Here is a 24,462-nt window from a genome sequence, read left to right as displayed (position 1 = left end):
GATAATATATATTTTAAAAAGTAATACCTCTGAGCCACCTTATATAATGCTACCACTCCATTTCAGTTTGCTTTGGAACTTAAAATAATTTTGGCATCAAGTAATTATGTACCCAGAGGGATCAGCACTGACCCTTTAACATGAAGAAGTAACCAGCAGCCTGGTGTGCTACAGGTGGCCTGCCATGTCCTTGTGCTAAAATGACACATGCCCTGTTATTTTGGGTTGGTTTATGAGTTATTAAGTCAAAGCTCTGAGGTGGTAATTATTTGTAACTTAAAGATTCTCCTAGAATAAGACTTGAATTTCTTATTTAATAAGTGGAGATTTTGATTTGGTCATGAAAACAGTATAGTACAGTGGAGTTTTAGCCTGCTTTTGATTAATGAGAAAAGAGCAGAGGTGAGCCTACCATAGCAAGGCTGTTAATGGCTGGTGAGGCCAAACACTGCACAGTGTGTTAAATGCGGGAGCCTTTTGCTGTAGTTAGTATTGAAGGCATTGGCTGTGCTAACTAAATCTATGGATGTTTTCAAAATGGTGCAATGAGCCATTTCCATTGTTAATGCTTCTCTTCAGAAGTTTGACAGTGAGTGCCTGAAAGCAGAATTTTCTCTATCTGTGGTAATTATCAGATATTTCTTTGTTACCCACGAAAGCAGTTTTCAGTAATGGTGACTTCCAACTTTCATTTCAAAGAGCAAGATGGTTTTATTAACATTTGATTAAAACCTCTTCACTATCTCTTCACTGTCATAGATTTGGGTAAGGGTAAATCTCATTGAATTTGAACTAGATAACAAAGCCTTCAGGTGTTCAATTTGCTTTGTGGAATGTGCTTGTTCAAACAGGCATTTTCTGCGTTCGTATAACTGAAGTCAAAATATATACATCTGCCCTAGGGCTTTATCTTTGTAAATCTAACAGTGGTGATTTACTTTCAACAAAATAACAAAATCTGCTAACAAATTGCTGCTAATTTTGAAACCTCAATGTTCTATAGTTTTGGTCACATGGTTCTATAAGAGCCATAGCACATTAGTTTTATGTTTGTTCATTAAATAATATAGAGGGGAAGAGGAGTGACGGGCATGGAGGAGGGCACTTGTAGGGATGAGCACTGGGTGTTATATGGAGACCAACTTGACAATAAACTATAAAAGAAAAAAAATAATGTAGGTCAACATAGGGAGATGTGTGATTTTTCTTTTTTTAAAGCGGCTGCTCAAGTTTAAGAAATGCTGGTGTTTATATATACATAGTCCCTTTTATGATTTTTAATTGTTGAAAGCTATGAACTATCAATAAACCTATGGTTTTTATTCCCTTGGTTTGTTATGTTGCCACTGGAGTAAAGAGAAAGTTGGAGTAATTTGTGCTCCTGCTGCTGCTGCTGGATTTTGAGGCTCCTGGATGCCAGAAACTGCTGTAACCCAGCCGGAGTTAGGCTGATGAGCAGAGGCAGCCTTTGGGATGGGGCCTCTGCCAAGCAGAGTGGAGCCAGGTCCTTCCACACACAGGGTGCATTTGATTGAGGACCTTTTTTAAAAGTAAAGAATAATAATTATTTGGGGCACCTGGCTGTCTCAGTCGGTAGAACGGGCGACTCTTGATCTCGAGATTTTTGAGTTCGACCCCACATTGGGTGTAGAGATTATAAAAAGAAATTAACTTAAAAACTATTTAGATTTTGTATCGAAAAACTCACTTTTTAGTTCACTACAATAGTTTTCCATTGAGAATTTTAAAATGTTAGGGTGCCTGGGTGACTTGGTTAAGCGTCTGACTTTGGCTCACATCATAATCTCATGGTCTGTGGATTTGGGCCCCAAGTCAGGCTCAAGTGCTGACAGCTGAGAGTCTGGAGCCTGCTTCAGATTCTGTGTCTTTCTCTTTCTGCCCCTCCCCAACCTGCTTGCGCTCTCTCTCTCTCTCTCTCTCTCTCTCAAAAGTAAATAAACATTTAAAAAAAAAGTAAGTCAATTCTGTTATTACAGGTCAATTTATCTTTGCATTTTGAAAAATAGCTTATGTTGGGCACCTGGGTGGCTCAGTTGGTTAAGTGTCCAACCAGCTCAGATCATGATCTCACAGTTTATGGGTTTGAGCTCCACATCAGGCTTTGTGCTGACAGCTCCAGGCCTGGAGCCTGCTTTAGATTCTCTGTTTCCCTCTCTCTCTGCCCCTCCCCCATTCATACTCTGTCTCTCTCAAACTATTTTTTTAACTATTTTTCCTCTTCCCTTCCCCCATGGTCCTCCCTTAAGTTTCTCAAGTTCCCCATATGAGTGCAAACATGAGATATCTGTCTTTCTGACTGACTTATTTCACTTAGCAAAATACCCTCTAGTTCCATCCATGTTGTTGCAAATGGCAGGATTTCATTCTTTCTCATTGCCAAGTAGTATTCCATTGTATATATAAAATCTTTTTTATCCATTAATCAGTTGATGGACGTTTGGGCTCTTTTTGTAATTTGGCTATTGTTGAAAGTGCTGCTATAAAGATTAGGGTACATGTGTCCCTATGAATCAGCACTCCTGTATCCTTTGGATGAATTGCAGTAGTGCTATTGCTGTGTTGTAGAGTAGTTCGATTTTTAATTTTTTGAGGAAACTCCATACCATTTTCCAGGACGCCTGCACCAGTTTGTATTCCCACCAACAGTGTAAGAGAGTTCTGATTTCTCCACATCCTCGCCAGCATCTGTTTTGTTATTATAGCTTTGTAGTATAGTTTTAAATCTGGGATTGTAACATGTACAGCTTTATTGTTCTTTCTCAAGAGTACTTTGACTATTTGGGGTCTTTTGTGGTTCTACACAAATTTTAGGATTGCTTTTTTCTAGTTCTCTGAAAAATACATTGCCATTTTGATTGGGATTGCATTGAATCTATAGATTACTTTGGGTAGTGTGGCCTTTTTAACAGTATTAATTCTTCCAATCCATATCTTCTCATTTAATTTGTGTTGTCTTCAAATTCTTTTATCATTGTCCAATATTTTTCATAATAGAGGTCTTTTAACTTTTTGGTTTAGTTTATTCTTAGGCATGCTATTCTCTTTAATGCAGTTGTAAATGGGTTGTTTTTGTAATGTCTCTGCTGGTTCATTTTAATGTATAGAAATGCAACAGATTTCCGTAGATTAATTTTGTATCCTGCAACTTTACTGAAATCATTTATTAGTTCTAATAGTTTTCTGGTGGGTTATTTAGTGTTTTCTATGTATAGTGTCATGTCATCTGCAAATACTCACCAGTTTTACTTCTTACCTATTTTTAAAAATATTTTTACATTAATTTATTCTTGAGAGAGTGAGACAGAGTGTGAGCAGGGGAGGTGGAGAGAGAGAAGGAAACACAGAATCCGAAGCAGGCTCCAGGCTCTGAGCAGGCGTTTAGCACAGAGCCCAATGCGGGGCTTGAACCCATGAACCATAAGATCATGACCTGAAGTTGGACACTTAACCAGCTGAGCCACCCAGGCACCCTACTTCTTACCTATTTAAATCCCTTTTACTTCTTTTTCTTGTCTGATTGGTGTGGCTATGTTGAATAAAAGTGATAAGAATGGACATCCTTGTTTTATTCCTGATCTTAGAGGGAACACTTTCAGCTTTTCACCATTGAGTGTGATGGTAGCTGTGAGTTTTCGTATATGGCCTTTATTATATTGAGGTATGTTCCCTCTATTCCCACTTGGTTGAGAGTTTTTATCATGAATGGATGTTGAATTTTGTCAAATGCTTTTTCAGCATCTATTGAGATGATCATATCATTTTCATCCTTCATTTTGTTAATGTAGTTTATCACATTGATTGATTTGCAGGTATTGAATCATCTTTGCATCCCTGGAATAAATCCAGTGTGATTGTGGTGAATGATCCTTGTAATGTGTTGTTGAATGCTATTCTTTAATGTCTTATTAAGGAGTTTTACATGTATGTTAATCAGGGATATTGGTCTGTAATTCCTTCTGTATTGTCTTTGTTTTGAGTTTGGTGTGAGGGTAATGCAGGCCTCATAGAATGAACTTAGAAGTATTTCTTCCTTTTCTATTTTTTGGAATATGAGAAGAGTAGGTATTAACTCTTCTTTAAATATGTGATAGAATTTACCTACAAAACCATCTATTTCTGGAGTTTTTTGATTACCAACTCAATTTTGTTATTAGTAATTGGCCAGTTTTTTCTTCCTAATTCAGTCTTAGAAGATTCTGTGTTTCTAGGAATTTATCCATTTCTTCTAGTTGTACAATTTTTTGGTGCATAATTTTTGTAGTAGTCTCTTATGATTCTGTGTATTTCTGTGATGTCAGTTATAAATTCTTTTTCATTTGTGATTTTATTTATTTAAGTCCTCTTTTTTCCCCCCTTTATGAATCTGGCTAAAAGTTTATCGATTTTATTTGTCTTTTCAGAGAACTAGCTCTTAGTTTCATGGATCTTTTCATTGTGTTTTTAGGCTCTATTTCATTTATTTCTGCTCTGATCTTATTTCTTTACTCCTGTTGGGCTTTTTCCTCTTTTTCTAGTTCCTTTAGGTGTAGTGTTAGATTGCTTGAGATTTTTTTTTTCTTGTTTTTTGAGGTAGGCCTGGATCACTATAAACTTCTTTCCTAGAACTACTTTTGCTGTGTCCCAAAGATTTTGGACCACTGTGTTTTTATTTCATTTGTCTCAAGGTATTTTTTATTTTCTCTTTGATTTCTTCATTGACTCATTTGTTTCCTAGTAGCGTGACGCTTAGCATCCACATGTTTGTCTTTTTTTTTTTCTAGTTTTATTCTTATAATTTCTGGCTTTATATTGTTGTGATCAGAAAAGATGTTTGATATGATTTCAGTTTTTAAAATTTTTTGAGACCTGTTTTGTGGCCTAACATGTGATTTATCCTCAAGAATGTTCCATGCTCACTTGAAAAGAATGTGTATTCTGCTGTTTGGGGATAGTTTGTTTTATATCTGTTAGGTCTATCTGGTCTAATGTGTCTTTCAAAGCTACTGATTGATTTTCTGTCTGGATGATCTATCCATTAATGTAAGTGGGGTGTTCAAGTGTTGTACTATTATTTGTATCACTGTTGATTTCATCCTTTATGTCTGTTAACATTGCTTTTTGTTCAGGTGCTTCTATGTCAGATGCAGAGATATTCACAATTGTTACAGTCTCTTCTTGTATCAATCTTTTATCATTACGTAACACCCTTCTTTGTCTCTTGTTAGAGTTTTTGTTTTAAAGTCTATTTTGTCTGATATAAATATTGCCACCCAGCTTTTTTTTTTTACTTCTATTTATTTGCATGGTAAATGTTTTTTCCATCTCTTCACTTTGTTCGTGTGTGTCTTTAGGTGTGAGTGAGTATCCTGTAGGCTGCATAGAGATGGGTCTTGCTTTATCCTTTCAGTCACCCTGTATCTTTTATCCTGAGTATTTAGTCCATTTACATTTAAAGTAATTATTGATTGGTATGTATTATTACCATTTTGTTAATCATTTTCTGGTTGTGTTTTAATTTCTGTTCCTTCTTCTCTCTCTTCCTTTGTGATTTGATGACTTTCGTAATGCTGTGTTTGGATTCCTTTCTCTTTATTTTATTTTTTTTGTGTCTATTATAGGCTTTTGGTTTGTAGGTACCATGAAGTTCATATATAACATCTTGTGTATTTAGCAATCTATATTAAATTGATGGTCACTGAAGTTTGAACATGTTTTTAAAAGCACAGGTTGAGAAAATTTTATGGCTCCTGTTAATATTTGGAATTTCCTAGGACAGTAAGAGTCTTAAATAGTTGTTCTGGTCTTTCACAATCTGTTTTAACTTTAGGCCACTCATAGAAAGCTCTACTTCTAAAAATACTTTTAACATTTTTTAAAATAATTACAATAGATTAGCAATTTAGAACATTTTGTCATTTTTATTTTGATGTGGGTTACCTATGTGAGTAATTTTTTAATGAGATTTACTTAAAAAATGTATTTTTTTCTATCTTGGATATATAAAAACATTGATGTGGACATATTGTATGACTCAAGTGATTCTCACTGCTTTTCAGTGACATGGAGCAAACTGCACCAATGGAAGAGAACACAGCGGTAGAAGAGTCCCCGGGCCTCCTGGAAGATGAATCGCCAGCCAAGTGGGTGTTTTACCCATTTTTCCCACAGGTTGTTGTTGGCCTTGCTCTTAATGATTTCTAAGAGCGCTTCACAGAACGGGAAGTTCAGCCTTCTGTTATATCACAGAAGGTTGACCTTAATGTATTAATGAATAATTGAACTAATTAATAATTCAAAGAATCTAATGAATGAGTACTAATGATAATTACTGAGTTAATTTAAGTATACTGCCCAGTGACCACAACCTCTTCCCGTCAGCAGTCTGTACTGCAGTTATTCTCCCTCTTATCAGGACCCTCATCTCTTGTTCCTTTATTCTGAGTCCATCCTCCCTCTTTTCTTCATGGAGCTTAGGTCCTTGGTTCACCTCTAGCGTGCTTGCCCAGTCCTTAACCTCCCTTGCCCTTGGACTTCTGTTGTACCTTTATGGCAAAACCTGGATTGATCATTGGCTGAAATCCTGGAGGACCATTGGCTGTCTGCCTACTCTCTGCCTGCACCGGCGGCTGAGCACTGCCCACAGCAGAGCCGATAGGAGCCCCTGTACCTTGTTGATCACCTGCATTCTGTCTGAAATGAACCCATGACACTACCCAGCATTCCCCTTCTCTGCTTCTTCTTTCTCTCACCCTCTACAAAGACCAATTCCATCCTGCTTGTCTCCTCGAAGCCCTGACACTGTGCCCACTTCCCCTTTCCCCCATACTTCTCATACCCACACTACTTCTTTCACTTTCTGGACATAACTTTACCTCCTATGTCACACAGAAATTGGAAGCAATTGGCTGGGAAGTTTATCATCTTCCTGCTCTTATGGTACAAACCCGCCTGTGTCCACCTCCTGCGCCTTCCCTCATGGTAAGAATGAGGCACCATCTCTCTTGCTGTTTCTTCAGGCTTTGAATCCTGTCTCCTGCTGACTGCATGGAAACCTCATACTGTCAATCAACACCTTCCTTGTAAGTCTGCTCACCGTCCTCCCAACTCTGGTCTTCATCAAACATGCTCAAAGTCTCCTATTTTAAATTTTCTACTCTTGCCCCACGTTCTCATTTAACTGCCTTTTTCCCAGGTTACATACACTCTTCCTGCACTTCGTTCTCTCACTTGAGCCTTGCTTCACTCCAGGTCTGGCTCTGTGCCCTCTTGCCCTTCGGAAACAGTCACCACATGTCTCCACACCTAATAAATGTTTCCTGCATCTTTCTTGACCTGCCAGAACATTTGGCTTTATTGATTTCTTCTCAAGGTCTCTTTCCCTGATTTCTGTGATGTCTGCACTCTTTTGGTTTCCCCACTACCTCTCAGCTTCTCCTGTGCAGACTCATCCTTGTGTTTCTGGTCTTTTAAAATGTCAGGTTCTTCAGGGCTCTGCTTTAGGCTCTCTCCTCTTTAATGTCTTTATTAGGATCTCCCACACCCTACAGCTCAGGTCGTCATTCATGTATTAACTCCAAAATGTGTACCTCTGGCTCCCACCTTCTGCCTGGGCTCCAGGTGTGTGTTTCTAGCTGCCTACTCTGGACACTTCTCCATGGATATCTCAGATCTGCTCTGCGTGTCTAGGAGACGTCTGTCCTCACTAGGTGTTTCCATCTTGTGGAACAGCCCATTGCCATCCATCCAGCTGTACAAACCAGAAACCTAGGAGTCATCCTTGAGACTTCCTCCTCTTGACCCCTTCCTTCCCCAAATCTAGTCTGTCCCACTACCCTGGTGATTATACCTTCTCTCCGCTCATCACCATCATCTCATCCAGTCTGTCATGACAACTCCTAATGAGCTCCCTGCTTTCTTACCTTGAACAAGCCATTTCTGCACCATAGTGGCTGTGGTGCTGGCATTCTGATTGTCATGCACCCACTCCTCATGCAAGACCCTGGGTCGCTTGCTGTTCTCTTCTTGTCCCTTGACCTGAACTTCATGGTTCTACATGATCTGTACCCTGCAGAGCCCTCAAGTGCAGCCACTTGTGTGCCTTCTCTGGATTCACCACATGGCCCTTATGTCATGTTCTCAAGGACCTTTCCCTCTGGCTCTGTCCCACATGTGCCAAAGCGCTTCAGCAAGTGGTGTTGCCTTTTTCCCCCAGACCTCTTCTCCAAATTCCCTTTCCCCTTCACTGATTTAACTCTTACTCATCCGTCAGCTGCCAAGAAGCAAGGTGTCTAGGGGTTAAGAGCACAGACCCCAACCCAGCATGTGGGTTCAAATCTCAGCTCTGCCACTTATTAGTTTGGGCACATTATTCTCTCTATGCCAGTTTTCTTCACCTGTAAAATGGGAATAATAATAGTACCTACATCATAGAGTTGTTATAAGGATAGGTTGTGTGTGTGTGTGTGTGTGTGTGTGTGTGTGTGTGTGACAGAGTGGGGCCTGGCATGTAGTTAATGCTATAGAAATATCTGCTATTGGGGCGCCTGGGTGGCTCAGTCAGTTAAGCATCCGGCTTCGGCTCAGGTCAGATCTCACGGTTCGTGGGTTCGAGCCCCGCGTCGGGCTCTGTGCTGACAGCTAGTTCAGAGCCTGGAGCCTGTTTCAGATTCTGTATCTCCCTCTCTCTCTCTGACCCTCCCCTGCTCCAGCTGTCTCTCTCTCTCTCTCAAAAATAAATAAAAAGCATAAAAAAATTAAAAAAAATTATCTGCTATTATTAGTATTTTCCTTATTGCAAAAGTAAAATGCTACAATGACTGATAATTATGAAAGCTGTTAATGTATTTAATTAAAGAAAGAAATTAAAAATAAGGAAGTAAATTAACAGTTTATATGAATGTTGAGAAAGTGAGTTAACTAGATCCCTTTCGGAAAAATTATATCTTTTTGAGCCAATAAACCATTTATACACATTCAGGTTATGTAAGGCAGAATAATAAGTTATAGCGTAACTCTAATCTATGGAATTGATTGAGGTATTCTCGCTTTCATAATATTAAATAGGCAAAATAGTTTTCTCAGTTACTCTGGAAAGACAAAATTCTAAGTGGTTTGGTGGCAGTCTCACTGTCTGCAATATCCTAGCAGAGCTGGCTGGCAACCCCGCCCGCCCCCCTCCACCCCTGCAGCGGACAGTGAGCGTCTAGTTAGATCTGCAGGCGTTAACGCCGCTGAGCAGCCACACGGGCAGACCCCTGGCCAACCGTGCTGTGACGTTTTTGTCATGCACCACCCCATCATACTTTAAAATTATCACTGGAATTCCTGGTAATACAGTTACAGGTTTTTGATAATTTCAGAATTAGGTTTGAATTTGAGAAGCACATTCGATGATCGTGATGCTCTCTGGTCTCAGCTTTATCTGCATGTTGATCTAACACTCAGGCTTTGGGCACCAGCCAAAATGTATATTCAGTGCTCTGCTCAGTTTTGAACTTCCTGATAGATTAATATATCCTCACTTACGTTCAAATGTACACCCTGACGGATATATTTTCCTCAGATAGGACACATTTTGTTGACAATCATATGTGCTGTGCCCTTCCTTCCTCCCTTCCCCCTTTCATTATAGAAGTATTACATGTTCCTTATCACATGATGTCCTCATGTCTGAAGATGCTCGAGACAACTTCCTGGGAGTATTTTGTTACAAGACTATAAGAATAAATCTAACATTGGTTGTATGCCAGGAACTTGAAATGCTTCCATGTCTTAACTCCTCAATCCTTTGCTGCCCTTTCGTGAAAGAGGAGATACTATCCTCATATGGAGACACAGAGGTTAAAGGGCTTGCTAAGAAGTGGCCACTAGATGTTGTGGGACCGACATTCTCTTACCTGTAGTGAATGGTAGGAGTGGTTGAAAGTGCCATGTTTGCTCTGAAGAACTGAATCGGGGAGAAGATGCTGGTTCTGGGAGCAGAGGAGGAGCTGCTGGGGTTGCTGAGGACTTCCCTATTCAGTAATGTGGAATGACATTCCCTTCCTTCCTTAAAACTAAAAAAAGTCCTTATGAAAAGAGTGTTATGGAAGCACCATTACAAAATACCTGCAATGAAATATTTTTCATTGTAATTCGTTTTCAAGTATGTTTGCTTAAACAGTGAAGGTTGTCATGTGCTGAATTTTCTTTTTTTTTAAATTTTTTTAATGTTTTTTTTTTTGGTTTTTTTTTGAGAGACAGAGACAGCGCAAGCAGGGGAGAGTCAGAGAGAGAGGGAGACACAGAATCTGAAGCAGGCTCCAGGCTCTGAGCTGTCAGCACAGAGCCTGATGCGGGGCTGGAACCCACGAACTGTGAGATCGTGACCTGAGCCCAAGTCGGATGCTTAACCGACTGAGCCACCCAGGTGCCCCGTGCCGAATTTTCTTAAAGCTGGGAAACAACTCTATAAAATTTGTGTGGCAAACTTCTGAGGATCTCAAAATTTAGCATGAAATTCACTTTCCTCTCAGTACTTGAGAAGGAAATAAGAGGTGTTACTTACATATAGGTTCAATCCACTTGCTCTGGTTAAGTATTTAGTTAATAAAATTTTATTTCTAGAACCCATGTTTTTTTTTGTTACCAGCACCCTTTTGTATATTGAGGTAAAAAGATACTGCCTGAATGGATATTTGGACATTTGGTGTTATGTATGTTTTCTGTGTCCACATCTTGACTATCTCCCATCTGCATGCATTTCTCTGCCCTCTTATTCCCAAAAGAGCACAGAGGTGGAGTCTGGGCTTTGGAGATAGAATGTATAGGTATGAAACCTGGCTCTTTCATTTGTTACCTATATAACATGTTCCTCAGTTTCCTTACCTATAAAATGGAGCTATTAATTGGAGCTAACCTATGGAATTAATTATCACGACCAAAATAACATAAAGTGCTTTGAATAGCATCTGGCACCTAGGAAACTTACAGTAAATGTTACCATTATTGCCCATGTATGTTTTAAATAAAGAACAGTTGTTAAAACAGTTCTATGGTTTCTATAATTTCACCTATATAGAAACAAATATATAGCTATCAAATTTGCATATAGCATTATTCATGTTACAAATCATAGATTAGACCACCTTATATCTGTAAGCAGCTTTGATGGAAAATCATCTCCCAAGATTTTTGGTAATAGACCAAGAACTGTGAAGGTCTTTGAATTAGTCAAATTGGAGTTGGGGGATGCCGTTAAATGTGGAGGATATAAATAGCAATTATAATGCTTTTATAACTGTTAGAAATATAACCACTTTCATCCCTCCTGGAACTGAAAGATTAATTATACATCTTTTCCTGTTGAAAATCCAGTCTTTGCTAACACTGCCAATAAAAACTGCATTTAGTGCCAATTCAAATAGGATGGAAATGGGATCTGCCTCACAGAACTTTCATAGAATGTGGTTTTTGTAATAATCTGTAGTCAATGGAGAATAAGGTTAAGGAGCCCGTCCTTGGTGATTTTGTACTGCTCCTAACATGGCTTGTTGCAATGACAAAAGGTAGAGGAGAACGCACAGGGGACATCTGTACGTACACTGTGAATGGGGCCCAGAGTAAGTAGGGTCAGGGTGATCGTTTTTAAGGAGGGAATCACTTGCAGCAAATGCTCTCTTCTGAGATCTCCACTGTTTGCTTCACTTTGGGTGTCGATGTATCACTTAAAGACTACATTCTTTTAATATTTTTTTAAATGTTTATTTTTGAGAGCAAGAAAGAGACAAAGAGGAGGAGGGGGAGGGACGGGAGGAGAAAGCAGGCTCTAGGCTCTGAGCTGTCAGCACAGAACCGGATGTGGGACTTGAACACACCAATTGTGAGATCATGACCTGAACCAAAGTCAGATACTTAACCAGCTGAGCCACTCAGGTGCCCAAGACTACATTTTTTATATGCCTTATACTTTTTTGTTGTAGCCCTTCATGTTTATATATGATGATCTTTAAGATAAGCAAACAGGAAAAGTACTTCTTTTGTAGTCTTAACACAAGATGTGTTCTTATTGAACTTTTTGGAATTTATTCACCTATATTAGTTACGAAAGAATCCTCGAATTTACAGTATCGGTTCTAGAAGTCAGAATTAGATTATAGTTTATAATCAGAATAGTATCCTAGAAATCAGTTCTGATTGTTTCCTAATTCTGTGACAAGTAGCCTGAATGAAGAATCTTTATGAATCCTTAATTTTTCTTTATTTTTAGCTCTGTATTAGAAGGTTATATCATAGGAAGATATATATAAAATAATGGTTATTCAGCTTAAAATTTTATCAAATCATGGCCATTCTTGTTTCATGTATTTCTTTACCCACTTCCTCTTTCGTCAGGATATCACATTCGTTCATAAACGTTTCAGAATATTATGTCTAAAGGTGTATTCTTTTTAACTGGAATAGTGTTATCCCATCTAAAGTTTTTTAAAAATACTATCAGATTGGCTTCCATATAACACCCAGTGCTCATCCCAACAAGTGCCCTCCTCAATGCCCATCACCCACTTTCCCCTCTCCTCCACCCCCATCTACCCTCCGTTTGTTCTTTGTATTTAAGAGTCTCTTATGGTTTGCCTCCCTCCCTCTCTGTTTGTAACTTTTTATTTCCCCTTCACTTTCCCCATGGTCTTCTGCTAAGTTTCTCAAGATCCACATCTGAGTGAAAACATGTGGGATCTGACTTATTTCACTCAACATAATACCTTCCAGTTCCATCCATGTTGCTGCAAATGGCAAGATTTCATTTTTTCCTGTTGCCGAGTAGTATTCCATTGTATATATAAACATCTTCTTTAACCATTCATCAGTTTCATCTAAAGTATTTCACAATTCCTTAAATATCTGGGTAATTTGTTGGTTTCCTTATGATCTCAAAATCTCTTTTTAAAACAACTTATTTGTTTTATATATACATCTCAATTGGTATATCTCATCTCTTTTTAAAACAGCATTTTTAAGACAGTTCACATCCAATGAGTGACATATATTTAGTATGTACAGTTTTACAAGGTTTGACATCCATATACACTTGTAAAACCATTACCACAATTAAAATAACAAGCATATCCACCAACCCAAAAAGTTTCCTTTTATCCTTTTGTAATCCCTCCTTCCTACCCTTTTCCCCTAAGCAGTCAGTGATCTATTTTTTTGTCACTAAAGATTAGTTTGCAGTTGCTACAATTTTATATAAATGGAATCCCACATCATGTGTTCTTCTTTTGTCTGTGTTCTTTCACTGAGAGTACTTCTTTTGAGATCCATCCATGTTGCTGCATATATCAATAGTTTGTTTTTTATTGTTGAGCAGTATTCCACTGTACAGATGACTGGAGTTTTCCCTATTGACTATTGACATTAATAAGTACCTTTTCACAGGTTATTTGCCATCTGTATATCTTCTAATAAAGAGTGTTGAGAGTTTTCTTATTATTGTGTTTTGAGAGTTCTTCATGTATTCTGGATTCAAGCCCTCTATCAGATACATGATTTCCCAGTATTTTCTTCCATTCAATAGCCTGTCTTTTCGTTCACTTGATAGTGTCTTTTGAAGAGCAGAGGTTTTTAATTTTGATTAAATCCATGTTATCAATTTTTTTCTTTTATTGATCTTGCCTTTGGTCTCATATCTAAGAAATCTTTGCCCAATTTAGTACCACAAAGGTTTTCTTCTGTAAGTTTAATGATTTGGGCTTTTGTATTTAGGTCTGTGGTCCATTTTGAGTTGATTTTTGTATACAGTGTGAGGTGTCGATCAAAGTTCCCTTTTTTCCTTTTCGGTATATGTGTATCCAGTTATTCTAGCACATGAGACACCATGGTTAAAAATCAATTGCCCATTTATGTGTAGGCCTATTTCTGTACTTTATATTCTGTTCCATTGGTCTTTTATATTACACTAATATTACACTATCTTGATTATTCTTAAGCCACTCTTAATCTATATGTTTTTTCTTTCCCTTGTAATTTATTTGTCTAAGAAACTGGGCCATATGTCCACAAAATGTTTCCCAGAGTCAGAATTTTACTCAGTGCCTCCCTGTGGGCAATGGTAAGCTGGTAAATACTCAACATCTGGCTCTCTCAGATGAAAAAGCCTGGATCTGTTGCACTTGGGTGATTTTTGTGGCTGATTTAAAACTACCACTGTGTCATACTGAATGCAGAGTTGGGAAGAAATAAACAATAGTACACTATTATGTAACATTTCCACTATGCACATACATTAGGTATAAATAAACCCCAAGAGCATGGATAAAGGTAAAATATAGTGGAATAATTAGGGAATAATGAATTGTGATTATTACCTTTAATATAGCTAATTATAATTTATATAATTTAATTTATAATAATAAGTTAATTTAACAGCCAGCTCGCAAAATTTCTGAAAATTGAACAATTGGCTGTGAGCCTGTTCGAACTGGTGCAAGTTAATTCCAACACCAGCAGTGTTGTAAAGTAGTTGAACACGTTATCTGTTCCCTGCTTGGGGCACCTGGGTGGCCCAGTCAGTTACGCATCCAGCTCTTGATTTTGGCCCGGGTCATGATCTCATGGTTTGTGTGATTGAGCCACACACAGGGCTGTACACTTACATTGCAGAGCCTGCTTGGGGTTCTCTCTCACCCTCTCTCTCTGCCCCTCACCTGTTCACACTTGCTCACTTTTTCTCTCAAAATAAATAAAAAATAAACTTAAAGAAAAAACAACTTAAAAATGAGTTGGATGCTTAACCGACTAAGCTACCCAGGCACCCCACTAGCTTGATATTTTAAAGTCACTTTACAAATATGCCTGTTTCGAATGGTCTGTGATTAAGTTTCTCTCCTGATTTCACTAACAGTTTTCATATCATTAACCTGTAACATAGGACAAGTCACATTAGCCCTTCTGTGAGGGTATTATAGATTTGGTTCCCTTCCCACTCACCACCTAATTATTTTTTTCTTAAAACTTTATTGAGCTATAATTCCCATACTATAAAATTCAGTTGTTTAAACTGCACAATTCAGGGGCGCCTGGGTGGCTCAGTTGGTTAAGCGTACGACTTCAGCTCACATCATGATCTCACAGTTGGTGGGTTTAAGCCCTGCATCAGGCTATGTGCTGACAGGTCAGAGCCTGGAGCCTGCTTCAGATTCTGTGTCTCCTGTGTCTGTCTGCCTCTCCCCAGCTCACTCTCTATCTCTCTCTCCCTCAACATAGAATAAAGACATAAAAATAAATAAATAAATAAATTGCACAATTCAATGGTTTGGGGTATATTACATAACACACAAAACGTAAAAATCACCATTTTAAGCATTTTCAAGTGTGTAACTTATTGGCATTAATTATATTCACATTGTATGCAACCATTACCTCCATCCATGTCCAGAACATTTTCATTATTACAAACAGAAACTCTGTATCCATGAAATAGTAAATCCCATTTCTCCCTCTCCTTAACCTCTGGTAACCCCTTTTCTTGTCTCTACGAATTTGCCTATTCTAGGTACCTCATGTAAGTGGCATATAATATTTGTCCTTTTGTGCCTGGCTTCTTTCTTTCTTTTTTGTATATTATCTCTTTGTTTCTTTCTTTTTCATATATTGTCTCATTTTTTAGTGGTAAAATACGTATAACAAAATTTATAATTTTAATCATCTTCAAGTGTACAGTTAAGTAACAGTGCATTTACAGTTTTATGCCACCATCGCCATTATCTAGTTTCAGAACATTTTCATCACCCCGAACCCATTTAGCGGTCATTACCTGGCCTCCCTGCCCCCAGTTCCTGGCCACCACTAATCTGCTATTTGTCTCCATGAATTTGCCTTTTCTGGGTATTTCATATAAATGGAATTGTACATAAACTTTTGTGCCTGGTTTATTTCATTTAGCATAATGTTTTCAAAGTTTATTCATATTGTAACATGTATCAGTACTTCATTTAGTCTTATAGCCAAATAGTATTCCATAGTTTTAAAGATACTGTATTTTATCCACTCATCAGTTGATGGCCAGTCAAGCTGTTTCCACTCTTTTTGCTATTGTGAATAATGCTGCTATAAACAGCATTATTGGGGGTGCCTGGGTGGCGCAGTTGATTGAGCCCCCAACTTTGGCTCAGGTCATGATCTCACAGTTTGTGAGTTCGAGCCTCACATTGGCGCTCACTGCTGTCAGTATGGAGCCTGCTTCAGATCTTCTGTCCCCCTCGATCTCTGCCCCTTCTCCACTGGTTCTCTCTCTCAAAATAAATAAACTTAAAAAATAAACAGCGTTATTCAACTGCCATTTGTGGCAGTGCTGTGGTGTTTTCACACTGTGTTTCATGCTGTTGTTTTTCCTGGATGTGTACCTTGGAGTGGTATTGCCAGGTCAGATGGCAACTCTGTGTGCGCATTTTTGAGAATTTGCCAGACTGTTTTTCCAGAGTGGCCACACCATTTCATATCCTCCCACCCCCAGCAAAGTATGAGGTCCCAATTTCTACACATCCTCACCAGCATTTGTTAAATGTCTTTTTTATTTTAATCATCCTACTGAGTGTGGAGTGGGTATAAGTCATTATGGTTTTCATTTCAATTTCTTTGATGGCTAATGATATTGAACATCTTATTAGCTATTTGTATATCATGTTTGGAAAAATGTCTGTTCAGAGCCTTGCCTATTATTCAGTTGAGTTATTTCTTTTAATTGAGTTGTAAGAGTCCTTTTTGTATCCAAGATATAAATCCCTTATCAGATATATATGATTTGAAAATGTTTTCTCCCATTCTGTGGATTGTCTTTTCACTTTCTTAGTGTATCCTTTGCAGCAGAGAAGTTTTCAGAAGTTTTGGTGATGTCTAGTTTATCTACTTTTTCTTTTAATTTATTTATCTTGAGAGAGAGACAAAGAGAGCATGTGCTTACACAAGAGGGAGAAGGGCAGAGAGAAGGAGAGACAGAATCCCAAATAGACTCCATGACATCAGTGCGAGCCACATTCAGGGCTTGAACTCATGAACTGTGAGATCATGACCTGAGCAAGATCAAGAGTCAGATGCTTAAGCTACTGCACCACCCAAGCACCCCTTTTGCTTTTGTTGCTTAACACTTTTAGTGGCACAGGTAAGAAACTACTGCCTAATCTAAGGTCATGAAGGTTTATGTCTGTGTCGTCTTCTAAGGGGTTTACATTTCTAACTCTTATATTTATGGTGTGAGGTAGGGGTCCAGCTTCCTTCTTTTGCACGTGGACATCCTATTTTCCCAGCACTATTTGTTGAAAAAACCATTCTCTCTCCTTTGAATTGTTTTTGTCATGAGCTTGAAAAAAAATTAGTTGATTATGAATGTAAGGAATTTTTCCTGGGCTCTGAATTCTGTTCCATTGATATGTATATCTTCTGTTTTCTTTTGAAATCTCATGAATTTAAAGAGGATATTTACAAAAGTATGTATTTGCAACCCATTGTTTTATAAATCTGTTCATGGTTGCCTATATTTGTTTTGTTCCAGTAGCTTCTCCATTTTCTTCTGCAATTATCTCATTTTGTGTGTAATGCCATCTGAGAAGGGAATGCCTGGTGGTCAAGTATAATGCTAATGGGATGGTGCAGTTCCCATTTTTCAAAGACTGCTTTGAAAAGAGAAAGTGGGGCAACTGGCCAACTCAGTTGGCAGAGTATGTGACTCCTGATTTGGGGCTTGTGAGTTCGAGCCCCACATCGGGCATAGAGATTACTTTAAAAAAGAAAAAAGAAAACACACAGGAAGTATCTTCAGTTCACAGTGACAGCATAAAATGATTAAAATATGGAAGCTTATGGTTCAGGGATTTTCTTACCTTATGTAAAAATATGAGATGTAGTTCTAGGATAGTATGCTAAACTAATAGTGATAGCTTTTTCTTTGCGAAAGTAAACATTTTAGACTCATCACAAACTTCTGCTTTTTCATAGAGTTCCTGAGTTGGAGTTAGAAGAGGAAACTCAAGTTCAAGAGATGACGCTGGATGAGTGGAAAAATCTTCAAGAACAGACAAGACCAAAGCCTGAGTTTAACATCCGGAAACCTGAGTCCACTGTCCCTTCCAAAGCGGTGGTGATACACAAGTCCAAATATAGAGATGATGTAAGCATGACATTTTCTTATCTAGAGTTAATCTTCATTGTTACCTTACTGGAAACTAATGGATCCTTTCTGCTTCTAGTGTGAAAATGGGACATTAGGAGGTGCCATTCTAGTTTCTACCTAAGAGTAATCCGATATGATGTGTGCCTAATTGTATCTGTGTCTGTATTTGTTCATAAAGATAGTTGAAACTTGGCCTATCAACACTTCATACAAAGCAGTTTTAGTGACAGTGCATCTTTCTGCTCATCCCACAGCTGTGCTCTGACTGTGCAAATACTGTGTGGTAACTGCATTTCATTTTTGTCTCAAGAGAGGGACAGTGTCTCATGAACGGTGCTGTTTCAGAGGATAACTACTCTGCATTTTATGATTAGATTATTCTTGTCTCACGTTCTTAATAAGAGCATTTTATTGGGAGGAGTTGATCATTTGAAACCTGTCAGAGTTCTGTGCTGTCACTGCAGCAGTTCTGTCCCCGCCTTTTAAGTGCTGGCACCCGGGAGGAGCCCCTGGGAGGGTGTGGCCGCCTGGTCACACCCTGTTCCCGCCGGGATTGCTTGCACTGTTCCTCCCTCCAGTGGGGGCCTTGCTTTTCATGCTCTGTGTTCAGCCCGTTTCTGGAGGCCTCGGCTTCGAAAATGTCTCCCAGCATATACTGATGCAGACGGTCAGTGAGTCATGTAATTGCATTCTGTTAAAGTCACTGAACTTAAGGGTGCCCTGAACATTCTCGCTTTAAACTTTAGAATTCACGTCATTCAGTCACAGCTCTTTATCTTGATACACGTCTCTGTGTCAATGATGGTGGTGGACACACTGTTCCTTCCTGCTGGATATTATACACTGATTTTCCATTTGACACTGTGTAGCTTTGTCTGTTTCCACTGACACTTTGGTTAGTTGTGTTCTGAATGAATACTTTCACCAGAGGGTCATTTATAATACAGGATGCCTTACCGCCTCGTCTCTGCCAGGCCTTACTAAGAAATTTGGAGCCACTCCACTAGCTGTTATACACAGGCAGCCTGGAGGCAAGAGCCTTCTCTTGAAAGTCTCTGTGAGTTATTTCTTCAAGTCCATCAGCTAACTGGGTTGGCTCTTTTCCTATTCACTTTTGTTCTTTTTTTGTTCTGGGCCATTGTAAATGAAGCTTTTCCTAAAACAAATGTGCTGTCAGGATGTTAAATGTGCAGCTGACATGTTAGGTAAAAATAGCAGTGTTTTTCCTGCATCCACACCAGATTCATCCTCCCTGGCTCCGGAGAGAGGTCTCCTGGAATATCTGAAGCAGCTGGGTTAGCTGAGTCATCCAGCTCGGTCTCCACGAAGCACATCTTTGGTCTCTTGTTAACGTTACGGCATTGGAGGTTTTAGCCAGGAATTGTGAAAGCAACAACAGCCAAATCTTAGGGTCACTGGTTTACTTTGTTCTGGGCACCCTAAGAGACAAAGCACTAGAGTAATGCCTCGTGTTTGCGAAGTGCAGACCACCGGCAGCCTGTGAAAGGAGCTGGACCCTTTCAAGAAAGCACACTTGGTATTGTCCCAGGCTCCTGCGTGGCCTCCCCCCACTCCTGCACGGCCTCCCGCCCCCACTCCATGCACCGAGAGCCCACTGTTTTCTGAAGCAGGTGGTAGGGCATTACTTGGCCTCTTCCTGGTTTTTTGTGTCTTTTTCCCAGAGAGTCAATGCTCCTGAAGTGTTCTTTCCTTCACCTTTTTAGCTTCAACAGTCCATCTAGCTAAAGCCTCTGCTTTATTTTAATGCAGCTTTGAAGGCAACACAAATGTTAAACATGAAACCTGTATGAACAGGTGGCCTAAAGGGATTGATATGTTCAAGGAAGGTTAATCCCATTTCCTGGGCAAGTTGTAGTAGGAATGTTTGGCCTCATAGCACTTTAGAGATTTGCAGCCAAGATCATTGGCATATTTTATGTAGATTTATGTTTTACTCCAAAGTGAGAGGTTTTGTTTTTTATCCATTATTAGGAATTGAAGCCAAATAAAATTTGGAACAAGATTTATTTAATATAGTTTTAACAAGAAACAGAACTTATTTGACCTCATATAATAAAATGTAATTTCTCAAAGTGTTTTGGCCTATTGTTCTTAAAAAGCAGCTTGAATTCTTTCTGCAGCAACTGTCAGATAACCATCCTCTGTTGTTTTACTATATTCCTGGATTTTGAGTCAGAATTGTTTATTGTATCATGCAGTTTTTAACATATGGTATTTGTACAGTCAGCACCCACATTAAAATGAGTTTTTCCATCAAGTTCTATTCTAGGAAGGTGATATTTCCTTATTTATCAAAGTAGCATTTGTGAACAAATAAAAGGCAGAAATTAAAATGTTTTAATCTCAGAAAAATACATTTAGATATAAAAGATATATATTGATGTTAGGCATGTCAAATCTTACATTTTAACCTGCCAAACTGGCAGAAACTTGAGTGTCACTTGAATTAATAGTAAGTTGAAAGATGTTTGGATTAAGACGGTGAGTACGAGAACATGTGGCTGGGAAACCTGCAGGACCCTCAGCGCAGCAGGGTCATTGCCTCTGCCTTGCCCTGCAGCCCAGTGCCGACAGCACGTCAGGGAGGCCACTGTCCCTCTGTGATGCCATATCGGCTTCCTGGCGGCATAGCGCTTGGACCCGAGCAAGTGAGTGTCCATGGAGACGGGTGTGTGTGTGTGTGTGTGTGTGTGTGTGTGTGTGTGTGTGTGTGTGAGAGAGAGAGAGAGAGAGAGAGAGAGAGAGGAGAGAGAGATGCTGTAACTTTGTTTCAGATGGTAAAGGATGACTATGAAGATGATGCCCACGTTTTCCGGAAAGCAGCCAATGACATCACATCCCAGCTGGAGATTAATTTTGGTAACCTCCCTCGTCCTGGGCGTGGAGCCAGAGGTGGCACACGGGGAGGCCGGGGAAGGATCAGAAGGACAGAGAACTACGGACCCAGAGCAGAAGTGGTGGTGAGTGTGTGTACCATGTGACCTGGACGGTTTTCTGCAGGAGGTGAGAGGATGAGGCCCCGGGCTCTGCCGTTGGTTCGGCTGTCCATTCCTGTATCTAGAGTGTGGTATCCCCGTGTAGGAACAGTGAGGTCAGAAGCATGGACACAGTTGGATATAGACCATCTGGCGGCCCCAGCCTCCATGGTCACCAGGGAGATCCACCGTCTGCCGTGAATGCACTCTCAGAACCAGAAAACCCACTCAGCTGCATCAGACAAGATCCCCAGGCTTGAGATCCTATCAGATCACCTTTTGGTTCCTAACTGTGATCCAATCACCTGCCCTGTGCCTTTCTGGTATTTTCAGAGTAGACAGGATCCTTCCTAAGGCTTCAGGGCCTCCTTGTGACCTCCCCAGGTTCCCTTTGTCACCTCGGACCATTCTTCCCTGCTCCTCAGCCACCCCTGCTCTCCCTCTGTTTCTTCACACGAGCATGTTCCTGACCTGACGGGGCATTTGCACCTGCTGGTCCTTCTACCCATTTGCCTTCTCACCTAGAATAGATCCTCTCACCTCACTTCCTCAGAGAAGTCTTCTTTGCTCACATTTCTTCCAGACCAGGTCAGAGTCCTTGAGCAAAGAATTTTCTTTTTCTTTGAATCATTGTCTTCATTTGTAATTATATTCTCACTGGTGTGATTATTGACCAGTGTATGTTGTCTCTACAGTAGATGACACAAGCCATGTCTGCTTTTGCTCATTATTGATTTCCCCAGTGCCCAGCACAATTTAAATATATAGTAAGCACTGTTTAAATGTTTTATCAACAGATCTCTGCATACTGTTCTCCTACAGCTCAGACCTGCCCTCAGGCCCTCGCCCCTTCACTGTCAGATTGCACTGTTTCAGGATCCATATTCTCTTTGCTCATTCACTGCGGCTTATCTCTGGAAGAACCATTGCTTCTAGAAAATCTTACCAACTGTGATATGCACTCAGCCATCAAATAGCAGTAGGTGCCCCTCCTGTGGGCCAGTCATAGGCCATGTGTTGCTGATGTTACCAGGCTGTGACTTCCTCAGGACTTCCCCTCTAACCCCAGGGAATCCCAGGGCAGGCAGTAACTGCCTCTAATCAACCTTGTGTCTCCATATAGCAAATATTCCACATCATGTTTATTGGATGACAGAGGTACCAGATACAAAAAGGGTCAGTTGGTAAGGGTTTTTGGGAGGAAGGGAGGGAGGCAGGCACCACTGGCCATTGTACAGAGGGGACAAGAGCGAGTCTGAGAAGGTACCCTTTCGTGGCCCCCTCTCTCTGTCTCTCCCCACACGGGCCGCAGCCTGCATCAGCACCTGCCCGGTGAGAGCGGACATGTGTTTCTCAGAGGGCTCTGCCCAAGTGCAATGGGTAAAGTGAATGTTACCTTAAAAACGTTTCTTTTCTTCTTTAGACACGAGATGTTGCTCCCAACCCAGATGACCCTGAGGACTTTCCTGCTTTGGCCTGAGAGAGCCCTATTTCCCTAGCAATCTAAAACAGCATTGGCATACCTATGAAGAGACTTTTCTTGCTGTGGGGAAGAGAGTCAGACTCTAAGAACAATAGATACTGCTTTTTCCCGTGGAGTGTGAATTCGTTGCACTTTTTTGGCCTGGGGACTGTGGCGTAGGGATGTCTCCAGACACAAGGCAGCAGTTCTGGTCAGGGGGTTAGTCTGGCACTTTCCCAAGAAGGTGGAGAATGGTGATTATTTTTTTATTTAAATAATTCCAAATGAAGTTCAGAAATAATGTTTAAAATGTGTACATAGAGATTGTATTGAATCCTCCACAAAAACCTGGAGAGTAAAGGTGTGAAATAGAATCTACTGAGACTACTTCATAAGGTGTATAGAATGGGAAGGTATGTGCTTTAGTATTAGACCAAACACCTATAACACACACCATTAATGCAGGCACAGCCTAGTTCCCAGAGACTGAGGAAGTAAAATACACCTGTACTTACTGTTTACTTGTAAATGTTACAGTCCCCTAGAAGTTTCAGAGTTCTGGCTTTCATTTAACCAATAATTTTAAGCAGCTGGTGTGCAGCCATTGGCTACCACTCTGTGACAGAGAATTAGGAAAAGTATTGTTTGTCTGGCTTTTTTAATGGTGATTTAAACTACCTCGTGGTTTCTGTGTGTATGTACACACACATACACGCACGCTTATTATAAATGTGCATATTTAGTGTTTGGGTGGCTTTTAGGATGAGTATTAAGCATATTATTTTTAAAATCATGTTATTTAACCCATCAATCAAGTGAAAGGGGGTACAGGCCAAAGCGTGTTACACCTTACCACCATATCCTTTTCTCCCGTGAAACTCATATCTGAATTTAGTGCCCATGACAGATGCCCTCTGTCCTTGTCCTGGCAAGACTTGTAAATAGTGTTTATTGAACACTGTGTGCAGTTTTCCTCACCCGGCCCTACGCCAGTTTGGGTTCCCATTTCTTGCCTTTGGTGAACGCTTGGGACTGGGGACTACCTCCGTGTCTCAGTGACCCGCCGAGTCCTGCTCTGCCCAGCAGAGTGAGGCCCGCCGGAGCCCGCACTTGGCCGAGCACCCGGGGCAGGGACTGGGCAGCTGTAAGCTGCAGGCAGCTGGGGTGATGCAGTCTCCACTTGACCACAGAAACTGAAGATAACCTTTGCCTCTTGTCACACAGTTAATATGCTTCTGTTGGAATCTGAACTTGGTCCCGGATCTGTGCTTCTCCCTGCTTTGCTATACTGTTTAAGATGGCTCTGAACTTGAACCCAAGTGTAAATAAAAGTTGGTACTCCCTCCTGACTGTGCATAGAAAGCTGAATCCTTTTGGTCACTTACAGGTTAAGAGAAAAGAACATGCAAAAAAAGCCCAGTAGAAGGAATCAGCTGAACCTAACTGCCCCCCACCCTGCCATGTGACAGACAGTTAAGGACCACTGCTGTGGGTGACTGTCCACCCTTGGTCTCTTCTTATTGAATCAATATATGAATACTACAATATATTAACTGGTTGTTTTATTCCCTCTCCCTGGAAAGGACACAGTGAGTGGGAGTGACCTAAGTCAAGTCTCAGGAGAGTGAATGTCAGGTTCAGCCATAGTGATCAGCTACTGTGGCGTGAGGCCATGTCATTTCTCAGCAGGCTTGGTGCTGGGACATGAAGTTACTCTGCCTACCTTGGATCTGAGATGGGCAAAACATCCCTTTCAAGAAAATTCCTTAGTATTGTAAATAATGCTTGAAAAGCTCATAGCACTGGATTTAATACTGTATTTGCAAATACAGCTACCTTCCCAGAAGTACTGAAGATTC

At 40.0% G+C, this 24,462-nt stretch overlaps 1 protein-coding gene across 1 annotated transcript in view; it reads left to right on the top strand.

Moving 5' to 3' along the window:
- HABP4 (hyaluronan binding protein 4) overlaps positions 1–23,952 on the top strand; it is a 113,728-nt gene extending 89,776 nt beyond the window's left edge. The window contains exons 7-10 of the mRNA XM_029919671.1: positions 6,057–6,140; positions 17,971–18,142; positions 20,941–21,126; positions 22,565–23,952. Coding sequence (XP_029775531.1) covers positions 6,057–6,140; positions 17,971–18,142; positions 20,941–21,126; positions 22,565–22,621 — 499 coding nt within the window. The 3' untranslated portion in view covers positions 22,622–23,952. The remainder of the gene's footprint in view (positions 1–6,056; positions 6,141–17,970; positions 18,143–20,940; positions 21,127–22,564) is intronic.
- Positions 23,953–24,462: the final 510 nt, after the last annotated feature.

This window comes from Suricata suricatta, chromosome 13 (assembly GCF_006229205.1).
Source record: "Suricata suricatta isolate VVHF042 chromosome 13, meerkat_22Aug2017_6uvM2_HiC, whole genome shotgun sequence".
In the NCBI taxonomy this organism is placed as follows: domain Eukaryota; kingdom Metazoa; phylum Chordata; class Mammalia; order Carnivora; family Herpestidae; genus Suricata; species Suricata suricatta.
The sequence above is the reverse complement of the archived record's forward strand: the minus strand, read 5'-3'. Positions and strand labels throughout refer to the sequence as shown.